At 48.1% G+C, this 25704-nt stretch overlaps 1 protein-coding gene across 4 annotated transcripts in view; it reads left to right on the forward strand.

Annotated features, from left to right (window-relative positions):
• Window positions 1-25704, forward strand: part of ATF7IP (activating transcription factor 7 interacting protein) — a 503125-nt gene that overhangs the window by 355527 nt on the left and 121894 nt on the right. For all 4 annotated transcript variants that reach the window (XM_030207216.1, XM_030207225.1, XM_030207208.1 and 1 more), the window contains one exon: window positions 23388-23455. In XM_030207216.1, the coding sequence (XP_030063076.1) occupies window positions 23388-23455 (68 nt within the window). The remainder of the gene's footprint in view (window positions 1-23387; window positions 23456-25704) is intronic.

Below are 25704 nucleotides of genomic sequence, written 5' to 3' on the forward strand. Positions count from 1 at the left end.
CCAGGGGTATTTATGACACCTGTGATGTGGCATCTCGTGCTGCGGCCCAAGGTATAGTGATGCGCAGGCTCTCATGGCTGCGTGCCTCTGACCTGGACAACCACACCCAGCAGAGACTGGCCGACGTCCCTTGCCGGGGGGATAATATTTTTGGCGAGAAGGTCGAGCAGCTGGTGGACCAACTGCATCAGCGGGAAACCGCCCTCGACAAGCTCTCCCACCGGGTGCCTTCAGCATCCACCTCAGCAGGTGGACGTTTTTCCCGGGCCCGGCAGGCTGTGCCCTATGCCTTTACCAAGAGTAGGTACGCCCAGCCGGCCCGAAGGCCTCGTCAGGCACAGGGACCATCCCAGTGCGCTCGTTCTCGTCAACAGCGCGCGCCTAAGCAGCCCCCTGCGCCTCCACAGCAAAAGCCGGGGACGGGCTTTTGACTGGATCCATGGGAACATAGCCGCCCTCAAAGTGTCCATACCGGACGATCTGCCGGTCGGAGGGAGGTTAAAATTTTTTCACCAAGGGTGGCCTCTCATAACCTCCAACCAGTGGGTTCTCCAAATAGTGCGGTGCGGATACGCCCTGAATTTGGCCTCCCTGCCACCAAATTGTCCTCCGGGAGCTCAATCCTTCAGCTCCCATCACAAGCAAGTACTTGCAGAGGAACTCTCTGCCCTTCTCAGCGCCAATGCGGTCGAGCCCGTACCACCCGGGCAGGAAGGGCAGGGATTCTATTCCAGGTACTTCCTTGTGGAAAAGAAAACAGGGGGGATGCGTCCCATCCTAGACCTGAGAGGCCTGAACAAATTCCTGGTCAAAGAAAAGTTCAGGATGCTTTCCTTGGGCACCCTTCTGCCAATGATTCAGAAAAACGATTGGCTATGTTCCCTGGATTTAAAGGATGCATACACTCACATCCCGATACTGCCAGCTCACAGACAGTATCTCAGATTCCGCCTGGGCGCACGGCACTTTCAGTATTGTGTGCTGCCCTTTGGGTTCGCCTCTGCCACACGGGTGTTTGCAAAGTGCCTCGTGGTGGTAGCGGCGTATCTACGCAAGCTGGGAGTGCACGTGTTCCCATATCTCGACGATTGGCTGGTCAAGAACACCTCGGAGGCAGGGGCCCTCCGGTCCAAGCAGTGCACTATTCAACTCCTGGAGCTGCTGGGGTTTGTGATAAATTACCCAAAGTCCCATCTCCAGCCAACCCAGTCTCTGGAATTCATAGGAGCTCTGCTGAATACCCAGACGGCTCAGGCCTTCCTTCCCGAAGCGAGGGCCAACAACCTCCTGTCCCTCGCTTCGCAGACCAGAGCGTCTCAGCAGGTCACAGCTCGGCAGATGTTGAGACTTCTGGGTAATATGGCCTCCACAGTTCATGTGACTCCCATGGCTCGTCTTCACATGAGATCTGCTCAATGGACCCTAGCTTCCCAGTGGTTTCAAGCCACCGGGAATCTAGAAGATGTCATCCGCCTGTTTACCAGTTGCCGCACTTCACTTCACTGGTGGACCATTCGGACCAATTTGACCCTGGGACGTCCATTCCAAATTCCACAGCCCACGAAGGTGCTGACGACGGATGCATCTCGCCTGGGGTGGGGAGCTCATGTCGATGGGCTTCACACCCAGGGTCTGTGGTCCCTCCAGGAAAAGGATCTGCAGATCAACCTCCTGGAGCTCCGAGCGATCTGGAACGCACTGAAGGCTTTCAGAGATCGGCTGTCCTGCCAAATTATTCAAATTCGGACAGACAATCAGGTTGCAATGTATTACATCAACAAGCAGGGGGGCACCGGATCTCGCCCCCTGTGTCAGGAAGCTGTCGGGATGTGGCGTTGGGCTTGCCAGTTCGGCATGCTCCTCCAAGCCACATACCTGGCAGACATAAACAACAGTCTGGCCGACAGACTGAGCAGAGTTATGCAACCGCACGAGTGGTCGCTCCATTCCAGAGTGGTACGCAAGATCTTCCGAGTGTGGGGCACCCCCTCGGTGGACCTTTTCACCTCTCGGACCAACCACAAGCTGCCTCTGTTCTGTTCCAGACATCAGACACACGGCAGGCTAACATCGGATGCCTTTCTCCTTCATTGGGGGACCGGCCTCCTGTATGCTTATCCTCCCATACCTTTGGTGGGGAAGACCTTACTGAAGCTCAAGCAAGACCGCGGCACCATGATTCTGATCGCGCCCTTTTGGCCCCATCAGATCTGGTTCCCTCTTCTTCTGGAGTTGTCCTCCAAAGAACCGTGGAGATTGGAGTGTTTTCCGACTCTCATTTCGCAGAACAACGGAGCGTTGCTGCACCCCAGCCTCCAGTCTCTGGCTCTCACGGCCTGGATGTTGAGGGCGTAGACTTCACTGCGTTGGGGCTGTCGGAGGGTGTCTCCCGTGTCTTGCTTGCCTCTAGAAAGGATTCCACTAAAAAGAGTTACTTTTTCAAGTGGAGGAGGTTTGTCGTTTGGTGTGAGAGCAAGGCCCTAGAACCTCGTTCTTGCCCTGCACAGAACCTGCTTGAATACCTTCTGCACTTATCAGAGTCTGGCCTCAAGACCAACTCAGTAAGGAATCACCTTAGTGCGATTAGTGCTTACCATTATCATGTGGAAGGTAAAGCCATCTCTGGAGAGCCTTTGGTCGTTCGATTCATGAGAGGCTTGCTTTTGTCAAAGCCCCCTATCAAGCCTCCTGCAGTGTCATGGGATCTCAACGTCCTCACCCAGCTGATGAAACCTCCTTTTGAGCCATCTGAAGTACTTGACCTGGAAGGTCATTTTCTTGGTGGCAGTTACTTCAGCTCGTAGGGTCAGTGAGCTTCAAGCCCTGGTAGCTCATGCTCCGTATACCAAATTTCATCACAACAGAGTAGTGCTCCGCACTCACCCAAAGTTCCTGCCGAAGGTGGTGTCGGAGTTCCATCTTAACCAGTCAATTGTCTTGCCAATATTCTTTCCCAGACCGCATACCCACCCTGCTGAACGTCAGTTGCACACATTGGACTGCAAGAGAGCATTGGCCTTCTACTTGGAGCGGACACAGCCCCACAGACAGTCTGCCCAATTGTTTGTTTCTTTCAACCCCAATAGGAAAGGGGTCACTGTCGGGGAAACACACCATCTCCAATTGGCTAGCAGATTGCATTTCCTTCACTTACGCCCAGGCTGGGCTGACTCTTGAGGGTCATGTCACGGCTCATAGTGTCAGAGCCATGGCAGCGTCAGTGGCCCACTTGAAGTCAGCCACTATTGAAGAGATTTGCAAGGCTGCGACGTGGTCATCTGTCCACACATTCACATCACATTACTGCCTCCAGCAGGATACCCGACGCGACAGTCAGTTCGGGCAGTCGGTGCTGCAGAATCTGTTTGGGGTGTAAATCCAACTCCACCCTCCAGGACCCGAATTTATTCTGGTCAGGCTGCACTCTCAGTTAGTTGTTCTTCGTAGGTCAATTTCTGTTATACCCTCGCCGTTGCGAGGTTCAATTGACCTGGGTTCTTGTTTTGAGTGAGCCTGAGAGCTAGGGATACCCCAGTCGTGAGAACAAGCAGCCTGCTTGTCCTCGGAGAAAGTGAATGATACATACCTGTAGCAGGTGTTCTCCGATGACAGCAGGCTGATTGTTCTCACCTACCCTTCCTCCTCCCCTTTGGAGTTGCGTTTGATCATTTTGCTTGTCATTCAACTGAGCGGGAACGGTCACGCACGGGCGGGAAGACGGCTGCGCATGCGCGGTGGGCGTGCCCTGCGTGCGGGACCGCCCGCGAAGTTTTGTTCCGGTTGGTGGGGGCTGCCGTGGACGTCAACCCAGTCGTGAGAACAATCAGCCTGCTGTCCTCGGAGAACACCTGCTACAGGTATGTATCATTCACTGTGCTGTAAGAGGACCTTAAACCTGATTGGCAGGCATGTAATATCGAGAAAGAGTTAAGATAGTCCATGAGTTGTTGGGATAACCAGGCCGTCCATTACTTTAACTAACAGTGGGATAGAGGCTACAGGCCTGTAGTTTGAAACTTCATTCAAGCTGGATTGTGAGTTTTTGGGAATTAGGGTTAGGATTATTTTTTTATTTTTTTGAAGTAAAAGTTCCATGAGATAGCATAAATGTTATATTTGATTGCAAGCATTGTAGGAACTGTTCAGGAGCTGATTTTAAGAGGTAGCTGAGACGTGAGTCAAGTATACATTGAGGGGATGCATATTTTAGCAAGCAGTGCTTGACTTGAGTCTAGGGTTACCATATGTCTGGTTGTACCTGGACATGTCCTCTTTTTGAGGACATGGCTAGGCAACCGAGCAGGTTATGCCACCCTGCCCGTTTAACAAGGGGGCGGGTGGGTGGGCCTAGTGGTGTCCTATTCTCCACTCCCCTTACTTTACTATACTGCCCTGGTGGTCTAGTGACCTCTTCAGGGCAGAAAAGAGCCCCACTATACTGCCCTGGTGGTCTAGTGACCTCTTTGGGGTAGGAAAGAGCCCCCTCTTTCCTTACCAGAGCGCCTGCGTACTACTTCCTTGCTGACGGTCCCGGCACCGATTCAAAATGGCCGCCAAGATTTGAAGTCTTGCGAGGCCACTTCAACTCTGTGGCCATTTTGGATCGGCGCCGAGACCGGAGTCAGCAAGGAGCAGTATGCAGGTGCTCCGGGCAAGAAAGAGGGGAGGGGGCTCTTTCCTGCCCCGAAGAGGTCACTTGACTTCCAGGGCAGTATAGTAAGGGGAGGGGAGGATAGGACATCCTTAGAGGTGTGTGATGGGAGGGGGTGAAAGGGGTTGGGTGGTATGTGACGGGGTGTGTGAAAGGGGGCAGGGTGGGGCAGGGCATGTGTCCTCATTTTGAGGGGGAGCAAATATGGTAACCCTAATTGAGTCTAATGTTGGTTTGGAGAAGGAAATCCATATTCTGTCTGTATGAAGGCAATTGGGAGATGTGGCATGTATACAGTCACTGGACTTGCAGAACATTTCAGGTCGTTCCTGAGTTTGACCGTTTTCTGTTCAAAATAATTTGCTACTTGGTCAGTAGAAGGAGCTGATTCTTTACCAATAGTTACGAGTTGTGTGTTTAGTAGATTGTTAACTCCTCTCTACTGTGGCACCATCCACGTCTGTCAACGAGGCTGTTTCTTCTTACAACAATACTCTATCCTCTGCCTTAGACACTCTTGCACCTTTGATGACCCGCCCTGTAAGGCGTACAAAACTCCAACCTTGGCTGACTTCTAATATCCGCTACCTACGTTCCTGTACCCGCTCCACCGAACGCCTCTGGCGGAAATCTCGGGCCCTTGCTGATTTCTTACACTTTAAGTTCATGCTGACCTCCTTCCAATCTGCTCTTTTACGTGCCAAACAGGATTATTATATCCAACTGACCAACTCTCTTGGCTCTAATCCTCGACTTCTCTTCACCACATTGAACTCTCTCCTCAAGGTGCCCCCTCCCCTAACTCCCCCTTCATTATCTCCTCAGACCCTTGCTGAATTCTTTCACAACAAGGTTCAAAAGATAAACCTTGCTTTCTCTACCTCACCACCTCTCCCTCCACTAGTCCGTTCCCCTCTCTCTCCTTCCCCTCATTCCCTTTCCTCTTTTCCTGAAGTTACTATTGAGGAAACTACACTTCTCCTTTCTTCCTCAAAATGTACCACCTGTTCCTCTGATCCCATTCCCACCCACCTTCTTAATGCCATCTCTCCTGCTCTTATTCCTTTTATCTGTCACATTCTCAACCTCTCACTTTCCACTGCGACTGTCCCTGCTGCCTTTAAACATGCTGTGGTCACACCTCTCCTTAAGAAGCCTTCACTCGACCCTACTTGTCCCTCTAATTACCGACCCATCTCCCTCCTTCCTTTTCTCTCCAAATTACTTGAGCGTGCTGTTCACCGCCGCTGCCTTGATTTTCTCTCCTCACATGCTATTCTTGATCCACTACAATCTGGTTTTTGCCCCCTCCACTCAACCGAAACTGCGCTTACTAAAGTCTCCAATGACCTATTACTGGCTAAATCCAGAGGTCAATATTTCATCCTCATTCTTCTTGATCTTTCCGCTGCTTTTGACACTGTCGATCACAGCATACTTCTCGATACCCTATCCTCACTTGGATTCCAGGGCTCTGTCCTTTCCTGGTTCTCTTCCTACCTCTCCCTCCGCACCTTTAGTGTTCACTCTGGTGGATCCTCTTCTACTTCTATCCCTCTGCCTGTCGGCGTACCTCAGGGTTCTGTTCTAGGGCCCCTCCTCTTTTCTATCTACACTTCTTCCCTTGGTTCATTAATCTCATCCCATGGCTTTTCCTACCATCTCTATGCTGATGACTCCTAAATCTACCTTTCTACCCCTGATAGCTCACCTTGCATCCAAACCAAAGTTTCAGCGTGCTTGTCTGACATTGCTGTCTGGATGTCTCAACGCCACCTGAAATTAAATATGACCAAAACCGAGCTTCTCATTTTCCCCCCCAAACCCACCTCCCCGCTCCCCCCGTTTTCTATTTCTGTTGATGGCTCTCTCATTCTCCCTGTCTCCTCAGCTCGAAACCTTGGGGTCATCTTTGACTCTTCTCTCTCCTTCTCTGCTCATATCCAGCAGATTGCCAAGACCTGTCGTTTCTTTCTTTACAACATCCGTAAAATCCGCCCCTTTCTTTCCGAGCACTCTACCAAAACCCTCATCCACACCCTTGTCACCTCTCGTTTAGACTACTGCAATCTGCTTCTTGCTGGCCTCCCACTTAGTCACCTCTCCCCTCTCCAGTCGGTTCAAAACTCTGCTGCCCGTCTCGTCTTCCGCCAGGGTCGCTTTACTCATACTACCCCTCTCCTCAAGACCCTTCACTGGCTCCCTATCCGTTTTCGCATCCTGTTCAAACTTCTTCTATTAACCTATAAATGTACTCACTCTGCTGCTCCCCAGTATCTCTCCACACTCGTCCTTCCCTATACCCCTTCTCGTGCACTCCGCTCCATGGATAAATCCTTCTTATCTGTTCCCTTCTCCACTACTGCCAACTCCAGACTTCGCGCCTTCTGTCTCGCTGCACCCTACGCCTGGAATAAACTTCCTGAGCCCCTACGTCTTGCCCCATCCTTGGCCACCTTTAAATCTAGACTGAAAGCCCACCTCTTTAAGATTGCTTTTGACTTGTAACCACTCGCCTCCACCTACCCTCCTCTCTTCCTTCCCGTTCACATTAATTGATTTGATTTGCTTACTTTATTTTTTTTTGTCTATTAGATTGTAAGCTCTTTGAGCAGGGACTGTCTTTCTTCTGTGTTTGTGCAGCGCTGTGTATGCCTTGTAGCGCTATAGAAATGCTGAATAGTAGTAGTAGTAGTAGTAGTAACTGGGGCATAGAGTTTCCTAGTATTTAGAGAGAATTAGCAAATATATTTGGCATAGCGAGATGTTTTGGCTTTTTTGATTTTACTTTTGTACTCTCTTAATGATTCTCTCCAATTTTCCCAGTTCATTTTGGGTTTTGATTTTGACCATAATCTTTCTATGTGTCTGCAGTTTCTTTTTGCGTTAAGGATGTCCTCTGAGAATCAGGGTGAGATTTTCTTGTGGGGGGGAGGGGAAGTTGAATTTTGTTTTCATTGGTGCTATGCCATTAAGCAAAGTTATACATAGGTTGTCCCAGGTGTGGTTAAAGTCATTACTGTGAAGATGTGAGGAGTGTGTCTAATGGGATATTGGACCAAAATTCTTCTAAGTTTATTTTACCTCTTGTTTTGACTTTCTGCTTTTTATAGATGTTATTTTATTAAGCTCTGTCTTATATTTGGCTTGACTTTTTCACCTGTTACACAATTGCAGTATTCTTCTGGATTGGTCCCCTATAGCAGCAACCACCTGTATGTATGTATTAATTTATTATTCATTTGTCAAAGTTATAACCCATGCTTATAATTAAATACTCATAATAATAAAATATAAATGAAGAAAAAGAAATAAAAGACACATAATACATCCAACCCATCATAAAATATGAAAAACAAACTTAGTATCAAATACCAAACAGAGGTTCTTCAACAGAATGCCTTCTGCAACAGATACATGTTAACTGGTTTCTGAATTCAAGAAAGTAGTGATATTTGTCTAATGTATAGCGGAAGATCATTCTACATAATAAGACCAGCTATAGAAATCCTGGAATAATCTTTCTCTAGACGAACCAGATGACCTGAGGGAATCAGGGCCGCCAAGAGACTGAGCCGGACTGGGGGCAAGGGCGCCACCAGCCCCCCTCCCCCAAAGATCGCTCCCACCTCCCCCCAATCGCTGCTGCTGTCGCCTCCCTCTCCTGCTCCCAGGCCACCCGCGCCGCAATCCCCAGTCTCCACCTACCTACCCTCAGCTCCCTTCTGTCTGCCATCTGACCACCTTCATTTAAAAGAAAAAAAAATATCAAAATCTGCGCCTTCTGTGTGAAAACAGCAGATTGCCTCGGGTGGGCCTTCCCTCACTGTGTCCCGCCCTCCTCTGATGTAACTTACTATTTCTGCTATTTCTGTTGTGTAGTTGCAGTAGTCACTGTTTGCTTACCTGCAATAAGTGTCTTGTTCCATAGTTTCAACAACTGCCGGTACTACTCAGATTACGCAGCCATCTATTATCTGTGCCTGCAATAACCACCTGGATTGCACAGTGTTGGTAGTTCATAGATGCAACTACCATCAATCTTATATGGTTGCACAATCAGCCAAATGTCTTCTTTACCTTTAGCAGCCTGTCCTAGCGTTCCAAATCAGTTATATAGCGCTGTTCTAGTAGCCAGCTGTGCAGCAAGGCTACTCTGTCACCCGGTATGTGCACCAGCTGCCTGTATTGCACAATTCCAACGACTCTGTATGGCCCAATTATGGAAGCTGAGTGTATGGCACATTTACAAACCTGCATGTGTGACATCAGATGTACCAGCTGTCTGTGATATATTGGATGAACATTTATGTGGCATCCCACACAGCAACTGGCTGTGGTAACCATAAGTAGGGCATCAGAGTTGGCATCCATACTTCAGCTATGGCAAGTGCATGTTATATTGCATACAGCATCCGCAGATATGGCTTCAGAGGCAGCAGCCACCTGTGTGTTGTCGCCAGTTACCTTAGCTGCCTCTGTGGCACCAGCCACAGGTGCCACCTCTATGGCACCAGCTGCAGCAGCAGTTGCCATCTCTTGCACCAGCTGCTGCCTCTGTAGTACCAACAGTTACACCAGCCACCGCCTCCAGTTCCTGCTCCAGCAATGGTCTGGATGTCTCCAGTTTTGGTAGCCATGTCTATAGCTCTAGCTACTGCGGCTACATATATAACATCTCTTGATGCATTTACTTATGGTGCATGGCTGTTTCAGTAAATTGCCTTTGCTGGTTTTGGTGGTTGACTAGCAGGCTTATTTTCGAAAGAGAAGGGTGCCCATCTTTCGACACAAATCGGTAGATGGGCGTCCTTCTCCCAGGGTCGCCCAAATCGGCATCATCGAAAGCCGATTTTGGGCGTCCCTAATTGCTGCTCGTCGCGGGGATAACCAAAGTTCCTGGGGGTGTGTCGGAGGCATAGCGAAGGCGGGACTGGCGCGTGCCTAACAAATGGGCGTCCTCGAACAATAATGGAAAAAAAGAAGGGCGTCCCTCATGAGCACTTGGCCGACTTTACTTGGTCCATTTTTTCTTACGACCAAGCCTCAAAAAGGTGCCCAAACTGACCAGATGACCACCGGAGGGAATTGGGGATGACTTTCCCTGACTCCCCCAGTGGTCACTAATCTCCTCCCACCCTGAAGAAAACAACTTTAAAAACTTTTTTTGCCTGCCTGAAATGTCATACTCGGGTCCATCGCAGCAGTATGCAGGTCCCTGGGATGTGTGTGTCAGCGGAGGCATAGCGAAGGCGTGGACATCCTTCTTTCAAACATTTTGGACATCCTGAACTGTTCCCCCCCCCCCCCCCCCCCCACACACACACACACACAGGGATGGCCAAATTTCAGTGGAGTGGAGGAGTGGCCTAGTGGTTAGAGCACTGGTCTTGCAATCCAGAGGTGGCCGGTTCAAATCCCACTGCTGCTACTTGTGATCCAAAATCCAAATAAATAAAGGGGATGTCAGAGGCATAGCAAAGGCATGGACGTCCTTCTCACAGAAACATCCACATTTTGGACGTCCTCAACTGCCGTCGCAGGGACGGGAGGCATAGCGAAGGACGTCCTTCACCCATACTCTTTTTAAAAAAAAAAAAAAACGTCCCTGATGAGCACTTTGACGTTTTCACCTGGACTTGTGTTTTTCTAAGGTTGTAGACGGCAATTTATTGAAGGTTGTAGATGGCTATTATACACGCAGCTTGTCTGCATGTATGAAGCCGTCTTTGACATGCGCAGAGCAGCCATGCATAATACTTGACTGCTCTGTACTGGCTTCCTCTCCTTAGGAAGGAAATTGTGTGCTAACAGCGAGCAGCTCATTTGCATGCGATTTCCTTCATGCATGCCTGCTGCTTTCCGAATCGCTAAGGGATCAGTAAGGGAAGGGCTTTTTCCGTTTAGTTAGTGCATCTGGCTGAAGGTAAGGGAGCTATGTACCTGGGAGCAATTTGTGAAGTCCACTGCAGTGCCCCTAGGGTGCCCGGTTGGTGTCCTGGCATGTCAGGGGGACTAGTGCACTACGAATGCTAAATCATTCCATGACCAAATGGCTTGGATTTGGTCATTTCTGAGATGAGCGTCTTCGGTTTCTGTTATCGCTGAAAATCAGAAACGACCAAGTCCTAGGGATGACCATCTCTAAGGTCGACCTAAATTTGCTGATTTGGGAGTCCCCGACCGTATTATCGAAACGAAAGATGGACGCCCATCTTGTTTCAATAATACGGGTTTCTCCACCCCTTGCTGGAGCCGTCCTGCGAGGACGTCCCCAGGAAAACTTGGGCGTCCTTTTCAATTATGCCCCTCTAGGTGCCTCATCCTCTCTCCACAACTATTTAGTACAGTTTTGCCGGTTGCTCATATGGCTTAGGCTATACAAGCCCACCTACTTTGTGTGATACTACAGTCTAGCTATTTTGCAAAGCTAACTTGATAGCACTGGCATTAGCCACTGCTGTTATACAACAAGTTTTTAGACAAACTTGTCCTTAAAAGCAGCTTGACTCTTTCATTGAATGCTCCAACATCCTTTACCCCTATCAGGCTTCCGCACACGTCACAGTACTGAAACTCTTCGAACCTTACACAACACCATCCTTGTCGCCATTGATCATCACTTTTCAATCTTTGTCTCTCTTGATCTCTCTTCAGCATTTGATCTTGTTGACCACACCCTTCTCATCTGTCGTCTTTGAACTATTGGTGTCTCGGGCACATTTCTTTTATGGTTCTCCAACTATCTCACCGAGTGTACTTTCCAACTTTCACACAGTAGTGCTCTGTCAAGTTCCTTTTCTGTCTAATCTGGAGTGCCACAGGGCTCTATTCTCTCTCCCACTCTGTTTAACAATTTTCTTTCACCACTTCTCACTATTATTCAGGATCAGGGTTGCTTGCCTTTTCGTTGTATGGAGGGCATTAAAATTCTCCATAGGGTTTCTGATTTTTCCCCCCTTGCTAGCCTAAGCTCTTGTCTAGAGAATTGCACGAGGACATAAATTTCACCCATCCCCACCCACTGTCACTGGAATCTCCTCCATCCTTGCTTGTCCCTGCAAGTAATCTCCGCCATCCCGGCCTGTCCCCTGTTCTAGAATAACCTGACGTGGTAAAATAACTCAACAGTTGCCCATGTTCATATCTTCTCCTCTCAGGGATTTCAATGCTATCAACCATATCCACTAATTTTTTTAGTGCTATTATAATTGTCATGGCACAAGGAAAGGATAGGTAGGCTGGCCTGGCACTACACTTCCAGTGGAACCCCGTAGAACCTGCATCCATCCCCACAGGAGTTCCATGGACCTGGAGGAGATTACTGCTAACCTGTTCCTGTGCAGCGCTCTATTCTTGTCTTTCTGCTCTCTTAATCTGCCTCTCAGTATTTCTCTATCTCCCAGCAGGGTTGGACGCAGCTTGTTCAGCTCCTTGAAGATTCTGCCTGGGGTGGCTCCTGTGCTTTTGCGAGTTGTAGCAGGGGTGTTGTGGCTAAGTGGAGCCCACTTTAAAGGCAAATAGGTTCGCCCTTTCCCTGCCTTACCCTTCCCCCTGTGTGGATGCAGGCATATAGGTTCGCCCTTTCCCTGCCTTTCCCAACCTCTTCTGCCTCCGGAGTACCTCTGTAGCTGTTTGCCTCCAACTTTCCTCACAGCGTAAAAAAAAAAAATCGCGCTTTGACAGCGCTGCTATTTCTGAGGCTTTTCCTGACTGTGCAGTGTGACCGCAGCTCATGGACTCGGTCCTTTGAAGTAAGAGCGGTACTCAGCTCCTCCAGGGAGGACCCACGGACAGAGTTCCGATCGGGGTGATTTTGGCTTGAAGGCACCATTTTGAATTTTATTCCGCCATTTTTTGACGATGGCTGCTGAGGGAGTTAAGCGCTGTTCCCGTTGTGGCAAGCGCAGATGAGCAGTGGGGCTCTGTAAAACGTGCTGTTTAGACGGTAGAGCCAGTACGAGCATGGCAAGCGATTATTCTTCCCCCCATTCGGAGCAGGCAGCGGGCGCCATCTTGGAAGCGCCGCATGGCTCGACCCCCGCGGTTACGGAGGAGTCTGAGAGCAGAGGGGCATCTCGGGCCGAGGCTATCAGAGGAGCTCCGTTCCCCGTGGCTCCTAATTCGGAGACGGGAGGTCAGGGTGAGTTTTTCTCCCCCGAGTTTGTGCTTATTTTACATAAAGCCTTCATGCTGAAAAGAGCTCTGCCGCAGGTGTCTGACACTGCTTTGCTACCTGGTCCCCCTCCGACTGATGATGGCCCAGGGCTGATGTCAGAAGTGGATTCCCCTGAGGTTTGCGGTGTTCGGAAAACATTTCCAGTTTCGGGCCTTGCCTTTTGGCCTCGCCACAGCTCCCTGAACCTTTTCCAAGGTAATGGTGGTGGTAGCTGCCTTTCTCAGGCGAGAGGGTATCCGGGTTCACCCGTACCTCGACGACTGGCTCATCAGAGCAGACTCTGCAGAAGAGAGTCGTCACATAACAGCCAGAGTGGTCTCAGTACTGCAGTCTCTGGGCTGGGTCGTCAGTATACCCAAAAGTCACCTGACCCCCTCTCGCCCGCGAGCTTGGGACTTTGTCCAGCTGTTGGGGGTCGATGATGGCCACCTTGGAAGTGGTGCCATGGGCGAGAGCGCACATGAGACCTCTGCAGATTGCCCTACTTCAACGATGGTCTCCAATGTCCCAGGATTATCAACGCAGACTCATGTGGCTCCCTGCAGCCCGACTCAGTATGGAGTGGTGGCTCTCAGCATGCTGCGGTGGGGAATGCCGCTAGCACTTCCCGATTGGTGTCTGGTGATAACGGATGCCAGCCTGAAGGGATGGGGAGCACATTGCCAGGGAAGCTATGCCCAGGGTCTATGGACACCCGAGGAAACGGGGTGGTCCATCAATCGCTTGGAACTGAGAGCGTTTCCCTAAACCAGCCTATTTTTCTGCCCTCCTTTACTAGGGAGGAGTTTCCGGAATCTTCTGGATGTGCGCAGGGCTCTGTTGCATTATCTGCAGATGTCAAATACTTTCAGGATCTCTGATCACCTTTTTGTATTGTTGTCAGGTCCTCGCAGAGGGTCTCCAGCGTCTAAAGCCACTAGAGCCCGTTGGCTTAAGGAAGCCATTTTTTCTGCATATCTGCTATCTGGCTGTCCTCCTCCTGACGCCTTTAAGGCACATTCCACAAGAGCGATTTCCTCCTCTTGGGCTGAGACGGGAGCACTCTCTCTTCAAGAGATATGTAGTGCAGCTACTTGGGCTTCTAAGCGCTCTTTTGCCCGTCATTACAGGCTGGATGTGGCTGCCACGAGGGACGCGCGTTTTGGAGCACAAGTGCTTGCGCGTGGTGTGGCTTGTTCCCGCCCTATCTAGGGATTGCTTTGATACATCCCATTCGTAATGGACTCATCTGCTGCTGATGACAAGGAAGGGAAAATTAGGTTCTTGCCTTGGTAATTTTCTTTCCTTTAGTCACAGCAGATGAATCCATGATCCCTCCCTGATTGACTCTGTTTTTTGTTCAGTTTTTCCTGCAGACATGTTCCCTCATTGGGAGAAGTTGGAAAACAGTCTTCAGGATTTCTGTTCTACTACAGGAGATTGAGTTCGTCCCTCTTTTGTGTTATTGCTTCTGTTCTGGGGCGTTCGTTCGCTGTGAGGAAAGTTCACGTTATGCTACTTTGCGGTTTAACACTGCTTTGGAAGCTTCAAAATACTGAGACAGATGGAGCTAGCCGTCCTAGAGGCACTATGGTTTTCAGTGTTCTCTATCTCCCCCTGCTGGTAGGTGGACACAACCCATTCGTAATGGATTCATCTGCTGTGACTAAAGGAAAGAAAATTTCCAAGGTAAGAACCTAATTTTCCCATCGATTCGGTAGTTCAGTCATCTTTCTTCACTCTCCACCGTATTGTCTCAATTTGTCTATTTCTTTCATCCCAATCAATCCTCGCTCTGGTCCTTGCTCTGGTAGTGACCCATATCGACTATTGTAATTCTCCTCCCTTTTCCTCTCTCAGACGCCTCTAACTAATTCAATCTACAGCCATTAAATTAATCCACTGTGCACACTGCTTTGATCACATCAGCCCCCTGCTGTGCCTTGAACACTGACTACCTGTATCTGCTCGTATCTGTTTCATGCTCTTAATGCTCGTCTTTAAAGGTTGTTTCCCACATGCATCTTTTATATCTGAACAAGTTGCTTATCCCATATACTAGCAGTTGAGCCCCGCGAGGTCGCCACCGCTACCGTTCCCCCCCCCCCCCCCCCCCCCCCCCCCCGGAGTCGCCGCCATCCCTCCACCCGGCCCGGGCCCTCTCTCTCTCCGCTACTAAACTTACACATCCATTCGCCGGAACGCAGCACGCACATCAGCTGAGCTGCCGTCAGCCCTTCCTTCTCTGTCTGTGTCCCGCCCTCCTGTGACGTAACGTCAGCGAGGGCGGGACACAGGCAGGGAAGGAAGGCCGATGGCAGCTCAGCTGATGTGCATGCTGCGTTCCGGCGAATGGATGTGTAAGTTTAGTAGCGGAGAGAGGTCCCGGGCCGGGTGGGGGGGGGGGGGGGGGAACGGGAGCGGTGACCTCGGGTGGGCGGGTGCGGTATCAACCTCGGCGGTGCAGTTTCCCTCTCTGTCCCGCCCTCGTCATCACGTATTGACGCGGGGGCGGGACAGAGAGGGAAGTCTCTACTCCGCATTTGCGAGTGAGTCGGTCACTCACCGTTTATATGTTTGATTCCCACTCGCACCCTTGGCTCTTCATCAGACAATCTTCTTTACATACCATCACCCTCAGCTTTGCATCTTTCACTTTCGCACGATTCTGCCTTCTGTTACTTAGAACCTAAACTTTGGAATTCTCTTCCTTCTGCTCTCAGATCACCTATGCCTCACAAACGTTAAAAAAAAACTCTTGAAATCATTTATTTCACTGATACATTTGGCGCTGCCTCCCCTTGAAGTTCCTACTTTCTCCTTTGTGGGCCCTTCTTTTTGTTCTGTCCCCTCATCCCCCTTCCTTTCTCTCTTTTACCCTCTCCCCTGCCTTCCCACCCCCTTTTCACACATCAGCATTGTCAGTTCTCTTTTATGAACCTATTGTAAACCACTTAGTTGCCTGTCAAGGATCTAGTTTATGGTGTATCAAATATACAAATAAATAAACTGCAGGAAGTCTTTAATACTGTGGTTTTATTCTCAGATTAATAGGGTCCCATCATGGGTTGTCCTGTCTGAAACATCTCTGGGCCCTTATGGCCCTTCTTGCTTTTATAATATTTGGGTTTTCATGTCTGATTCCAGGTCAGTCAGTAGCTATTCTCATTGGGCTCTCTTCTTTACTCTCAACGAAGGGTGCTTCTTAATTTTTCTTGGTTGTCATAGATGTAGATAGGGAAGCAGCAGTGTTTTTTCAACCCCCGATAGCTTTCTTCCTATATTTCCATCTCTGGATATTCATCCCCTCCAGAACTTCCATTGTAGTTGCAATATTCCTTTCGTAGATGTGCCTTAGTTTTAGGCTGTTGCCTTCAAATACTTTTTCTTGGTCTGCGAATCTCTTCCACGGTCTTTCTTATCATGGGACTCACATCCTTTTTCTTTTCCATACCTTTTGTCTTTCCAGAGCCCGTCTGATTCTCTTGGTCCTCTCTACTAGGTACCACTGGAAAGGACCTCTAAGACTATTCCAGTTTATGTATCGCTCTGTCGATTTATTAGACTGGGGAGATTAATGATGAGTTTATTTGCAAAATTCATTCTTTCTTTCTTTTTTTTTTTTTTTTTTTTTTTTGAGTGTTTAGATCTTTTAGTCCTGCCCTATGTTAGATTGTAAGCTCTGTCGAGCAGGGACTGTCTCTTCATGTTCAAGTGTACAGCGCTGCGTACGTCTAGTAGCGCTATAGAAATGATAAGTAGTAGTAATAGTATGTTGAGGACACTGCTTTGCTGCATCCCATTTTTCTGGACTGGTCTCATAGGATGTTATGTAAGGAAAAATTATTTCTTATCTGATAACTTTTTCCTTTAGTCCTGTCAAACCATTCCAGAATCCCTCCTTGGTTGATTAATTATATTTTTCTTACAAGCTATATTTTTCAGATATCACTAATTCTACTTTTAAGTTTTTCCTAAACTATTGTATGTCACATGTCTCCTAACTAAGTGAACTATCTGCATGTCAGTAGAGTATATGCCTCATTAGCTGGTAAGGTTATGACCTGATTGAGTCACTTGGTCTCGAAGTTTCAGTAGTGGTCATCAGGCAGATTTTGAGCACTATTGCTTGGCTATTTGAAATTGAACATTCTATGTTGCATACTCCCTTAAGGGGCAAATCACAAGAACTATTTTCTTCCTCTGTCTCCATCTTCTGGTAGAGGGGGACAGTGTATTTGTCTGGAGTGGTCTGTTAGGACTAAAGGAAAGAAAGTTATCAGGTAAAACATAACTTTTCCATATGAGAGGAGTTCCATCCCCTTAATCATTTTAGTCACCCTTCTTTGAACCTTTTCTAATCCTGCTATAGCTTTTTTTTTTTTTTTTTTTGAGATACAGCATCCAGAATTGCACATAATAATCAAGATGAGGTTGCACCATGGAGTTATACAGAGGCATTATAGTGTTTTCTCTTATTTTTTATCCCTTTCCTATTAATTCCTAGCATTCTGTTTGCTTTATTGGCGGCCGCCACTCATTGGATGGAAGATTTAAGCATATTGTCCACAATGACACCTATATCTTTTCAGGTTACTGTGATTTGGATTATTTTTCCCAGTGTACATCACTTTGCTCTTGTCCACATTAAATTTAATTTGCCATTTGGATGCCCAGTCTTCCAATTTCCTATGGTTTTCCTACAATTTCTCACAGTCCACATGCATTTTAACAAATTTGAATAGTTTTGTGTCACCTGCAAATTTAATCACCTCATTCATTGTTCCTGTTTCTAGATCATACATAAATGTGTTAAATAACACCAGTTCCAATATAGATCCCTGGGATATTCCACTATTTACCTTCCTCCACTGAGAGAAATGGCCATTTAACCCTACCTTCTGTTTCTGTCCATTAACCAGTTTGTAATCCACAACAGAACATTGTCTCCTTTACCATCATTTAAAATTTTTTTGCAGCTGCCTCTCGTGACGGACTTTCTCAAACGGATCTTCTGTAGAGCTGTAGCAGTACAGCAATCCTTGCCCTCTCTGACTGAATTCAGATTGGAGAGAGTGCTCCAGAGGAGACGTAGGCAACGTGGGAGGATCGCTGCACTGTCACGGCTGTATTTGAAGAGGAGAGGACTGAAATGCTGAGCAGGCTGGTGGAAGGAGACAAGGGGAACAATTTTGGACCCCGGAGGTCGAAGGGAGGGGGAGAGAGTTACTGGCCCAGGTGAAGGAGGGAGGGCTGGAGGTGAGCCTCGACTTACACGTGTGTCACAGCATTTGTGTCCATTTTTAGGTCTAAAACTGTACTCAACTTATACTTGAGATCAACTTCTGGTTACAGCAAATATTCAAAATGAATATATCTTGCTAGCCCCATTAAGATGTTAGAAAATGAGCATGATGAGATTTTGAGGGCAAGGAGGGGAGGATGGAAGAGATGATTATGGCAAAGGGACAGGTTGCTGGTGAGGAAGATAAGAGGCAGATTTGGGGAGAGAAAGAGAGAGAGATTGGAAGGGGTAGTAAAATATGTATGGAGTATTTAAATACATCAGGAGAAACTGATTCTGATTAGGTCATTCATTGAAATACTGTATTCCTAGATTTTTCTTGCCAAAATATTGGTGTGCCTTATAGCATTGAGTGAAAGGCTAGGTTTTTTTTAGTTGTGAAACGTTTGATATATAAACTTGTCAGAACACTTGACAGTAATTAGAAAGTTCTGAATAACTGGAATGGGGGACCTGAAGAGCTTTCTTTCATTAGCAAACAAGAATCACTGTAGCAGCACGTGTTAGGGAGGCAAGGTTAAATGACTTTCTCGAGGACAAGCAGAACATTTTATCTCGCATATGGGGTGATGTCATCCAACGGAGTCCTGGTGCAGATGCTACCCAGAGTTTTGTATCTTTAAGAAGCCTTTGGCAGTATTGCACCACACATGGGACCAGTAGTCTTTGCTTTTCCGCAGGACAGAGAAGTTACATACAATGAGCTCTCTACAGTGTTTTATTTATCTTTTTTTAACAGCGCCGTTATGGGGTTTTTCATCATTGTTTTTATTGTCTTTTTCTTTACTCCTCTAATTTATTAGCTTTTTAGGGAAGTTTGTTTCCTTGATTTTTTTTTTTTTTTTTGGGCAGCTCCTTAGGCCCATGTACTGGCCAGGGTAGCTTTCTCTGAAGAGATCATTTTATTTTATTTTTTTATCATAATTGATCTGATTGATTTTGCATCAGCTAATTTTCTCTTGATGTCACACAAAACTCCCAGTGGTTATAAATAGTGCTCTAACCCCCATAACTGGTATCTGTCATGCCTAGGCCCTGACCACGAGGCCTGTCCTGTGTTTGCTGTTTAAACATGTAGAAACGTACTTAGAAAAAAATAGAGACCCTGCATGAGAAACTTTTTGGCTCTTCTAAGACTGATCCATTGGCACTGGAGGTATCTGTCCCTATGCCTGGAGGAGTGCTTCAGACACTGGGAATACACCAGCATCGATGAGATCTCCCCTTACCACAACATCTGGCACTGGTAGGGCCCTGTCGGACTGGTCTGCATCAGACCCAACACTGAGGACACAACTAGATTCATTTTAAAAATTTTGAATCAGCATACACCTAAACGGACTACAAATAACATAATAAAAAATATTGTCCTTGTCAGCACTGAGGGACCCCAGTTTCGTGCATCGATCAAAAACAAAGAAGCACTGACATCGGTCTCTTCGAAGCATGATCCCAGGAGGCCTGGGTCACTGGTACCCTCAATACCCGAGAAACGTCTGTGCCACGAGAGCCACTGTCCCTCTGTGGAGTTGATGCTGATGCACTAGTCTCCTAATGCCGAGTCTATGCAACGTGTCATCAAACCATCCCCTGCCCTGCCTTTACCATTGCCTGCCTCCAAAGAATGGTTCCAGTCCATGCTGCAGAAGGAGTTGATCTTGGCTCAGCACAATGTCAAGGCCTCAACGGCGTTGATTTCAGCCATGGTGCCACCCCAGCTGATCCTGAAGGCCTATGCCTTGTCTGTTGTCTGAGGTCAACACCGGCACCTAGAAGGGGGTCGACATTAGCCTTAGAACCGGTGTTCCTCTGTAGCCCATCAGTGAGCGGAAGCTCCCTCAGTGTCCAGGTCAGGACCTGCCCCTCAGTGCTCATGGCCCCCCCCCCCCCCCCCCCCCCCCAAGTCTAGACACCAGTCTTTTCACCCAAGGCAGACACACACTCAGCCTTCTCAGGAAGAGTATTCTGCTGAGTCTGATTCTGACTATTCCTGGGTGTCTGAGGTAGAATCAGAGATGGTCTCAAAGGAAGTCTTCCTTAGATTGTAAGCTCCTTTGAGCAGGGACTGTCCTTCTTTGTTAATTGTACAGCGCTGCACAACCCTGATAGCACTTTAGAAATGTTAAACAGTAGTAGTAGTAGATGTACCTACAGACCCCTCCCCATTTCTAGAGAACAGAAAGTCCTCTCCAGAGGAACTCTCCTTTGTGGGCTAGGGCCATTCCATTTGATTTGGAAACCAGGGATGCGTCCAGGGCTGCTTTTTTGGACATCCTTGAATCCCCCTAAGAAGGCTGTGACAGTGCCTGTGCATGACATCCTGCAGCAGATGAAGAATTGGGAGACCTCTCTCTCTCTGAGCAGCCAGTTCCTAAGAAAGCAAGACTCTATGTACAGAGTCCAAAATGCTCCTGGATTCAAGAAGCTTCAGCTGCTCCACCACTCTATATGATGGTCGAATCCGCTCCCAAAAGAGCCCAGAGTTCTAGAACCCATGCCTCAGTGCCCCTGGTGCAAAATGCTAGAACCTTGGAATCTTTCGGGAGAAAGGTTTACCTAGCTTCTGTTTGTGTTCTGCATTGAGACTTACCAGCTCTACATGATCATTTATTTGCTGGACTTAGTGCGCAGTGTATCAGAGTTTGCAGACTCTCTTGTGGCAAATAAGGCTGCAGAAATACGCAAGATAGTAGCCAAGCAGAAGGAGTACTGAAATAACTGGGCCTGGACAACCTATGATGCTTTCAGTGTGGAATCCAGATTTTCCACATTGGGTATTGGTATGCACAGACTCACCTGGTTGTGTGTGTCAGACCTAGAACCAGCTGTTCAGGAAAAGATGCCATGCCAAAGAGACAGTCTTTTTGGAGGCAAGATGGAGGAGGTTACTGATCTCATTAAGAAGAGAACCGACGCCATGAAAATACTTTCTCGACCCACTCTTTCTGCGGCCTCCGCTTTTTGGAGGTATTTGGGCAGAAACCCAGAGGAGGCCCTACTACTCTCAAATGTGTGGGCACACTTCCTCCAGCTTGGCCTTTTCAGTAGTCCCAAGGGGCCCACTAAACTTCGGCACAGAAACCCTAGAAGTGCTATCCAGCTCCCCAGTCGAATCAAGGGGATAAGCTTTTGACTGTCTCCAAGAGAGCATAGCTATAGTAAAAGTGACTGTCCTGGATGACGCACCAGTGGGAGGGAAGGAGGGAGGCTCAATTTTTTTCCATCAGAGGTGAACTGATAGTCCGGGGGGGGGGGGGGGGGGGGGGGGGGGAGGGGTTACACCCTCAATTGGTGCCAAATTCCTCAACATTTATTTCTTTTTTTTTTTATTTGCATCTTTTTCAGTAGTACCTCAAGGTGTGTTACATTCAGGTACACGGGGTATTTCCTTGTCCCTGGAGGGCTCACAATCTAAATTTGTACCTGAGGCCATGGAGGGTTAAGTGACTTGCCCAGGATCACAAGGAGCAGCAATGGGATTTGAACTGGGCATCTTTGGATGTCAAGACCGATATTCTAACCACTAGGCCACCCCACCAAGGTTGTTTTTACATCTCTCAGCTTTGGACAGTGCTTGCAGAAGAGTTCTATTCCCTTCTGAAGGCCCACATGCTTGAACTTGTTCCGCCAGGGGAAGTAGGGAAAGGATTCTACTCTGAGTACTTCCTAGTGCCCAAAAATAGGAGAGGATTTTGTCCTATCCTAGAACTAAGGGCCCTAAACAAATAACCTTGTCAAAGAAAAGTTCAGGATGCTTTCCCTGGGCACCCTTCTTCCCATCATTCAGGCAAACAATTAGCTATTATCTCTGGACTTAAAAGATTGATCATATGCACATATAGATACTTCTGAGTTGCAGAAAGTATCTCAGATTTTGGGTGGGGAAGCACCACTGCCACTGGGTAGGAAGTAAGCCCTTCTCTGTACAGCCTCTAGTTCAGTTCATGAAAGTTTTGCTGTTGACTAAGCCCCCTATCAGACCTCCAATTCTGGCATAGGACTTCATTGTCCTCGCCCAGTTCATGAAAGGTTCTTTTGAACCACTTGATTCCTGTCATCGGCAGTACCTGACCTGGAAGGTCTTATTTTTGATGGTGGCCACTTCTGCTCCTAGTGTCAGTGAGCTGCAGGCGCTAGTAGCTGATCCACCTTACAAAAAGTTTCATCATAACAGAGTAGTTTTCTGCTTGCATCCCAAGTTCTATTTTAACCAGTCAGTTGTCCTTCCAACATTTTTCCCAGAGCCTCATGCTCATCCTGGCGAAAGTGCACTGTACATCATAGACTTCAAGCGAGCCTTGGCCTTCAATCTGAAACAGACTAAACCCCATAGACAGTCCACCCAACTTTTTCTTTTGATCCAAACAGGATGGAGGCAACCATTGGTAAGCACGCTTTATCCAGTTGTCTAGCAAAATGCATCTCTTTCACTTGCACCCAGGCTGGACTGATTCTGGAGGGTCCTGTCATGGCTCACAATGTTAGGGCCATGGCTGTGTCAGTAGCCCACTGAGGTCAGCCTCCAATGAAGAGATTTGCAAAGCTGAAGTGTGGTCTTTAGTCCACACATTCACATCTCGTTATTGTCTTGAAAAAAAAAAAAAAACTAACACGACAGTTCAGTCAGACATTTCTGCAGTTAGTGTTTAGAGTCCAACGCCACCCTTCTAGGCCTTTTTTATTCTGTTCCAGACTGCATCCTCTCAACAATACTGTATAGTTAAGAGTGATTGGTTCTGGTTAGCCTTGTCGCTATTGTCCTTGGTTTGTTGTTTTTAGTGAGCCTTGTAGTTAGGGATTCCTATATGTGAGATACAATGTCGTGCTTGTCCTCAGAGAAGGTGAACACCTGTAGCAGATGTTCTCCGAAGACAGCAGGACATGTATTCTTGCATCCATTCCCACCTTCCCTAGGAGTTGAATTCTGTTATCTTTGATATTGTTCTGCTGGACCAGCTCACTCACATTGGGCAGGAAGGCACTCACCCATGCACGGTGTGATGATGTCAAAGGCTTTGTAAAGATACAAGAACACGGGATAGCATCTGCACCGAGGCTCCGTCGGATGACATCACCCCATATGTAAGAATATATGTCCTGCTGTCTTCGGAGAACATCTGCTACAGGTGAGTAACTTCACTTACAACCTACTACTGCAAAGGTGCCTCAGTCTGATCATATTGTATAGATGTTATTTTTTCTTCTCCAAGCTTCATTCAACCACTGTGTGGGACTTTACACATTAAATTTAAAAACATTTTCCTCTCTTACAGAGACGCAGAACAGAACACCAACAACTGATTCATCAGCAAGTAAGAGGGCAGCTGAGAGCATCACACAGGTAGAATCCCTTCACTACTTGGTTCTGAAAGTATGCAATTATAATCCATAGGAACAGAGCTCTCCATTTCACCATGATTCTGTGGCAGGCCATTCATGCCATCTTTTTGGCTGTATGCACTTTGGATTCTTCACATTGATGCCTGCATTACTAAAAATCACAAACTCTGTAGTGTGTGTTTGTTTGAGTTCACAAAGAGATGAATGAGGTGATGGATAATTTTGTAATTAGACCCATATCCGTTTGAGGAACAGGAAACTTATAAACCCTAATTTCTTTTTATAACAATGAACTATACACAGTTCCACCTGCTGACCAAGTTAAACAACAAGCACGTAGGGCTAGAAATCTGTGTAAGGGGACAAAAATATATGGTGTAGTTAGAATGGGAAAATGTTCATGTTGGAATGAGCACTCTATCAGGGCAACAGCAAAATCCATACTTTGAAATCTATTGACAGTGATATCTAGCAGTTAAGTATATTATCACATTTTTATTTGATAATTCTTTCCAAGCCAACAGTATATTTAGTTCTCCGAGGACAAGCAGGCTGAATATTCTCACTGATGGGTCATCGTCCGCGACAACTTTGGAAAATCTAGAAGTCTCTGGAACGCTCAGTCGCGCGGGCCGAGTGCACCGCACATGCGCCAAACGGCTTCCCACCTGCGACGCGAGTGTGTCCTCTTCAGTTATTTTGATCCGCGATCGGAGAATCATGTCTTGTGTTAGGCGGTGTTTTCTTTGCTCAGGAGACCCGGGTACGTGTTTACCGCTTCCCCCCCCCCCCCCCCCCCCCCCCCCCTTTACTTCTTTCAGCTGATTTTTATTTTCTCTTCAATATAAAAAAAAGCCCCTTTTTCCTTTACTTTTTAGATTTTCTTCACCTTTTTAAGATTTCTTATTTTTTCCGTCGCATGTTCGAGTCATTTAATTTCACAGCTGCTGTTTTCCCGTCCATGTCATCGAGGATTCCCAGCGGCTTCAAGCGTTGTACTCGCTGCAACCGGACCATCTCGGGTACCGACCCCCACGCGTGTTGTCTCCAGTGCCCTGGGCCCGACCATCTGCCAGCTGCCTGTAAGCTGTGTCTTTTGATTAAGAAACGGACCCAAGTGGCTCGGGAGGCTCAACGTAAGAAACTTTTTTCTGATCAAGTCCGGTCCTTCGACGTTGGCATCGACTTCGGTACTGATGTCAGAGACATCAACGTTGAGGGAAGCAGCGACATCGAGAGCTCATGTAATGGCTGCTGAACGACCGCATCGCGTTGGGAACAGCGAGGCATTGAGTGGGTCTCCACCTCTCTCGAGATCTAGTGCTATGCTGGCCCCCCCGTCCCGGCCCCGAGGAGGCGTGAGGATCCCACGTCCTCCGCTTCGGTACTGAGGAGTCTCGATGACGGGTATCGAGCGAAGGTTAAGAAGCACCGTCATCGTTCTCCTTCTATTCATGGTACCGAAAGCTCCGGGGAGCCGAGGGAATCGGCGCTGGGAGGATCGCTCACCCTCCATACAGGAGGTGCCGATGCGTCGGTCATCTGGCAGCCTGGTACCGGCTCTCAAGCCCCCCCTCAGATTCTGCAAACCAACTCCTGCACCAGCCCCCCAGCCTTTTCCGATGGAAGCTCTCGACGAGTGCACCAGGGCCCTTCTTCCGGAGCTTCTAGAAGGGTTGCTTCACCACTCTGCCTCGGTGTCAGGGGTGCTTGCGCCTTCTGTACCGACTGCGGAGGCAGCATCTGGGCCATCGCCCTGTGGTGAGGTCCCCGTCTTTGGTGCCGCTTGCGGCATCAGCTGCCTCCCTGGTCGATTCCCCCTCGATGTCGGTGGAGGAAGCTTCGTCGGAGTCCAGGCAAGGGTCGACTTCTCGACACCCCCCACAAAGTTGTCAATTCTCGATGTTGAGACAGGCTCGGGTTCGGGCTGCTCTTAGGGAGCTTTTGTCCGATACCGATGAGGATCGCTCGTGGAAAGAGGAGGAAGACCCCAGATACTTTCCGCCAATTGAGAGTAGAATGTCTCTGCCTGAGAGTCTCTCTTTCTCATCTTTTATTCGGGAAATGGCTAAGGACATTCCTTTCCCTATGGAGGTTGTGGATGAGCCCAGTGCTGAGATGCTCGAGGTCTTGGATTATCCTTCTCCGCCTGCTGAGGTTGCGACGGCCCCCTTGCATAATACTCTCAGGGAAGTACTTATGCGTAATTGGTCATGCCCTCTTTCTAACCCAGTGGTCTCCAAAAAATCC

Source organism: Microcaecilia unicolor, chromosome 1 (assembly GCF_901765095.1).
Source record: "Microcaecilia unicolor chromosome 1, aMicUni1.1, whole genome shotgun sequence".
Classification (NCBI taxonomy): domain Eukaryota; kingdom Metazoa; phylum Chordata; class Amphibia; order Gymnophiona; family Siphonopidae; genus Microcaecilia; species Microcaecilia unicolor.